At 41.4% G+C, this 5,631-nt stretch overlaps 1 protein-coding gene across 1 annotated transcript; it reads left to right on the forward strand.

Moving 5' to 3' along the window:
• The first annotated feature begins 431 nt into the window (after positions 1-431).
• SOWAHA (sosondowah ankyrin repeat domain family member A) lies at positions 432-4,948 on the forward strand. Its single transcript, XM_039351091.1, has one exon. It carries the CDS (start codon positions 1,196-1,198, stop codon positions 2,672-2,674), a length of 1,479 nt encoding a protein of 492 aa, XP_039207025.1. The 5' UTR covers positions 432-1,195; the 3' UTR covers positions 2,675-4,948.
• The last annotated feature ends 683 nt before the right edge of the window (positions 4,949-5,631 follow it).

The raw sequence follows: 5,631 nt of genomic DNA on the forward strand, positions 1-5,631 counted from the left end.
TTACAAACGATTCAATAAAAACAGACAATAAAAAACAAACAAGGAAACAAAAAGCCCAGAACACATCCTCTGCAGTCAGATAAGCAGGAAAGAATGCCAAACAACCAGAAAACAATACTTTAATCAAGAACTACTATGAAGACTATGCCCCCCCACCAACACTGGCAGAGCAAGTGACTGTATGTACTGTATACAGGGAGCAAATCCGACATTCACTAGCGTCAACGATATTACCTAGTCAGGTAATGAAACATCTGCCAGCAAGCAATCAAGCACTGAGAGCAACTTCTCAGTTCAAACCTAAACCATATATATTCTCTTCTATTAGACAGCAGTCAGTTGGAGAGAGCACCAAGTGGGCTCCAGAAAGCCCATCCTTGCTTCAGACAGAGGCAAAGTGAGGGTGGTGGTGTGTGGTGGGGAGGAAATGTGTGGCACCAACAGAAAGGGGGCTTCTGTGTTATATTCACACATATATGCTCTTCTTCGAGCTTGCTCTGCTTTCTCCAACACTGCAGAGAGCCACAGACCAACACTATCTTTCAGAGCGTATTTCTGTGTCAACAGAACTCCTCCTCCTGAGAAAGCCCACGCAATGCCATATATTAAAAGGCGTAAAAGAGCGCCTGGGAGGCCTCAGGATAACTCGCTGCCAGCCACTTTGCTGCCCTGGCCTCTGCCAGGCTGAGGAGCGATTGATTTACCTGGGCCATAGCAAGAGGGCTCCGCGCGTCTCAGAGGGGCTGCAGGAAAAAAAAAAAAAATCAACCCTCAATAGCTCAGAAACGCTCCCCTGCTTTTTTTTTTCCTCCCCAGAGCAAGAGGGGGCGCTTCTCCTCTTACTTTGACGCACGTGCTGGGATGGAAGGCGGGAGACGCCTGTTGCTCGGGTAGGACGATCTTGCGGCTGCGCCTGAGAGCGGCCTCCGCTTTCAGAAAACAACGCGGCGTTCGAACTCAGGTGTGTTTTTCACTACAAATCCCAGCCACCTCCGCGGCGGGCGGTTTTTGTACCGCACTTTACCTCGTGCGCGCTCGGCCAGCTGGAAAGGAGGGCGCCAGAGACAGATTCTTACACAGCCGAGGAAGCGGCGGCAGGTGGCTGCAGCCTCCCGGGGAGCGGTCGCCAGCTCTCTCCGCGGCTCCCACGGCCTTCGCCCGCCCTTTCCACTTCACCCACCTGGCCGCGGCGGGCATGGCTGAATTCCTGAATCAAGCCGCCGTGCTGGGCTTCCTTCGGGAACAGGGCGGCCAGGTGCGCAATTCGCTGCTGCTCGCCCACTTCAAGCCGTTGTTGGACGTGCCCGAGGCGACGCCGGAGGTCCGGGCTGCTCTCCGCCAGCGCTTCGTCCACTTGGTCAACAGCGTGGCTGTCGTGCGGGTCTCGGAGGGGATCAAGTTGGTCGTGCTAAGAAACAGGTACCAGTTGGCCCGGGACGACTCCGATGCGGAACCGAGATCGATCCCCTTCGGGGATCTGTCTGACGAGGAAACCGAAGGCGCCGATTCTGGAGCGCCCGCTTGCCCTGCCGGCTTCGTGGCGCCTCTGAACTCTCCTGGAAAGGAGGACCCTGAAGCCCACCCGACTGTCTCTGTGTTCCAGCTGAAGAACCGCTTTCAAAGGGGAGGCTCGGAAATCCTCAAAGTCCCCAGTGGCAAAGACCATTTGGCCCCCAAGGGTGCCTCCCGAAAGCCCTGCATGCTGCCCGTCCGCTCTGTGCCCCCTTCCTCCACCAATGCTAAGAGATCTGAGGAGCTGAGCCCTGAGCAGGACCCGATCCCTGTCGAAGATGGGCTCCAAGTGGATCTCCCTGCCATCCTCCTGTCTCCCTCCCCTCATGCTAAGAGGCGGCAGCTAAACGAAATGGGGCCCAAATCCCTTTCCCTGGGAAGGGGGTCGAAACCGCTAAAGGTGGGCGAGGAAGCTGACAGCACGGCCAACGTGCCCTTGGAACCTGTTGAGCACCAGTGGGTGGTGAAAGCCACAGCCGGCCAGTGGTCCCAGCAACTTCATGGCTTGTTGCTCATTGACCTGAATCTGGTGAGCAAAAGAGATTTCATGAGTGGCTTCACGGTTCTCCACTGGGCGGCTAAAAGTGGAAATTCCAAAACACTGAGCAAAGTCCTAGAAATGGCCGAGAAAGGAGGTATTCACGTGGACGTCAATGCTAAGTCCTACGGGGGTTATACTCCGCTTCATATTGCTGCTCTCCACGGGCAGGAAGAAGTTATTGCCCAGCTGGTCAAAGTTTACAATGCCAAAGTCAACTTAAGAGACTATAGTGGGAAAAAACCATTCCAGTATTTAAAAGAAGGCTCTTCTTTTGCTGTTAGACATCTCTTAAATGACCCTGGTCTTCACACTGAGCAGAAGAACCCTTCCATCAAGAAGAACATAAAAGTGGCTGCTTCTATCTTAAGTTCCACCAGCACTTTCCTGGGGCTTTTATCTGACGATGTTGCCTTCTATGAACTGACAAAAGGCTTAAAGAAACCTGCCCCCATCAATAAATTTCTTAACATAGCCACAGCCCCGAGGAGGAAGTTGAATTCACGAAGGGCTTTTTCTACTTCTACTTCTTCCTTGTCTCAGGCCCTGGAGGAAGAACAGAGTGAAACTGTATCAAAACACAGACCGATTTCAGAATTGTTTTTTGGGCATTTATCTCACTGAAACAGTAATATCAACGTTTAATTAAACTTGGGTCTATCTCACATTCACACACACCAAAAAAAAAAAAACATTTTGCTTCGTAGATTTGAGTGTGTTTCACTTCAGCAAGTCTAATCTAAAGAGGAAAAAACAAAAGATTATGCATAGGATTATGTTTTAACTTGATAGTTGCTGCTCTGATAAGACAGTTCTTTTCCAACAAAGCTTCATTTATTAAATGTGAATTGTTGAGGTTTCATCTGAATTTTATCTGTTGAGGGGTTGTTGATGTTGTTTTTCAATAAAAGGTAAGGTTTAGGTACAAATTTCCACAAAAATCACCTTAGTAAGGCATCAGTCCTGCAATACTTGAGAGAAAATCCTGCTGGACAGACTTCTGAGTAAGCACTGATAGAATTAAGAATTGACATTATATATAAGATCCTTTATTTTGAAACAAAAACGTATTTTATTCATGCATTCTGTTCTCAAAAGTGTCTTAAATGTCCTGTTGTGGGAACAAAAATGTTTTTAGCATTTCTTGGCATCCTATCCTGTTCCATTAAAGTGGATTTAGCAAATTCATTTGTAGCAGCTCCCCTCTCCTAATGACGTGCCATTTATTAGGTGTGGGAGTGTGTTTTTTATACAATAATTGAACAAGGTCCCATTTTATACCACTCTAATTTTCAGCTGATCTGATTTTTGTAGTTGAAAAGAAAGCAAAATATAGTAAAACTGTATTTTGGTTTACAATCTAAAACTTCAGACTAGTACTTTTCCATTAACTTTTTAAAAATAAATTGGAAAAAGGAACACACATAGCTTTTAGTAGCCAACTGAAAGTTAATTTATTTTTTTAGAATTAAAAGCCTCTATTAAATTTGTTTATGTATTTACAATGTGTAGAATATGTAGTGAAAATATAAATCTAGCTCATGCCAACTTTAAAACAAAAGAGAAGTCTAATACCTCTACCTCACTATAATACAGTATTTATATGATTAGTCAAGACTTTTTATTTAGAAAAAGCATACAATCCTAATTGCACAATTATTACCTTCAGTTGATAATACATTGACAACTATAATACTCTGCCCTAAAAACATTTGAACATATAGTAAGAAAAATTCTATTTAGGCTATTTATTTTTACACAATATTTTTATATTGTTAATTGTATAAACATATGAAGTAATCTGTTTACAGTTTCAGCCTTAAAATTCATACAGTATAGGAACTTAAATTTATTGTGAAATTTTCAACACCAAGTCCTTCTAGATTCCAAAATGCTTTTTATAGATTGTTATGACCATAAGATGGCTATAGTCCCACTTTACAAATGGATATAAAGTCATTTTGTGTATATTGATTTAATACAATTAATTACTCTGTGGAATTAAATAAGGACTCTGAAATTGATGTGAGTTTACAGGGAAGAAGTAAATGTGTACAGAATTGAAGTCCACAATTTTTGTGCCTTTCTAGTGCTATTTGTACAATGTATAAATGCTGTTATCATGATGGAATTTATGTTTATATTATGTTTCTAAGCCAAAGCCAATTTAAATCTGAAAACATTTGCATGAATCGAAAACATGGTACAAATGGTGCAGTCTGCAGATAAGAAAGCCATCCATTGCAACTGTAGCTAATAATTCAGCTACAAACAGAAATATAATAATTATCCCTGTTGGTACTATCGTCTTATGTAGGAAAATAATTCCTTTACTGAATATTTGACTTTCAAAATTACAGATGTATGATATATATTTCACAGAAGACATTTAAATACTTTGGAAAATAAAATATAAGTAAAAACTAAAGCATGATTCTATAGGACCATGCTTAAAAGCCAAATGATTATTTAACTCCACACTTCTAATGCTGAATAGCATAACATAAACTAATATATATTTGTAAATTTATAAATCTGACAAATTTAGCAAATGCATCTTGAGTGGAATATAAGCATGCCTGCAAAATCCATATAATTTGGTTAGGAATATAGCAAGATCAACAGCTTTAAAGAAACAGCTCTTTTTCTAATGTAGTTTCCTTTAGAGCTATCTTGAGCTCTACAGATGGCCTTTTTAAAAATCTATTGTTCTACTACAACAAAATGGACAAACAGGCTACCATATCTGTTTACAATAGTTTGGTTGTTTAATCTGCATTACTAGTTTCAATTTTCAGCTGTGGCATTTCACTGGACTACTATGAAACTCTTTTCAAGGTCAGTGGTTTTCAGAATGTTTTGTTATCAACCTTGTATTAATAAAGGCAGTGCTTCTTATTTTTGGATAGGTGTATTTATGTATGCATGGGATAATATATCAAACTCTACAAAATATGGCAGTAAATGTGCTTTCATATGGAGGAGATATAAAATGTTTACTGTTTACATTCTTTGAAAATAATTTCCAGGGACCACAGTCTACCGAATTTGGATAAGCTACACTTAACAAGTGGCATATTATCACAGATTTTAGGATCAGTCTGTTTCATAAGGAAATGAAATGGGTTTACCAGTTTAGTAGAATTAGGAATAGACAAGAGTAGCATCCTTCTCTTGGCCGTTTAACGGCAACATTTTGCCCTAATTATATTTCTTTCAGCAGTACTCATTTCTGATACTAAATCTTGAGAACATTTAAAAAGCTACAGGTGATTGAACAGTTCTTGCTTTTTAAAAAGCTTCTCTCATACTTCTAGAATGGGAGGAACACAAGGCAGGGATAATAGAGGTAGAAGAGCCTATTCTGTTCTCACTGGGGAAAAAATGGGAGGAAGAATCAGATTTGTTTAAATAAAACCCTGTAAACGTGAAAATAAAATGAGATGACCTTTTTCAACATATACAGATGCATCCAAAAATATTGGTACCCCTCCCCTTTGGTGATGTATGTTAAGTCATACATCAAAGTATCTGCTTTGTAGATTATGGACTATGGTGGATGCCATTTACATCTATTAGTT

Source organism: Crotalus tigris, unplaced genomic scaffold, assembly GCF_016545835.1.
Source record: "Crotalus tigris isolate CLP2741 ecotype Arizona unplaced genomic scaffold, ASM1654583v1 scf7180000017568.12009008, whole genome shotgun sequence".
Taxonomy (NCBI): domain Eukaryota; kingdom Metazoa; phylum Chordata; class Lepidosauria; order Squamata; family Viperidae; genus Crotalus; species Crotalus tigris.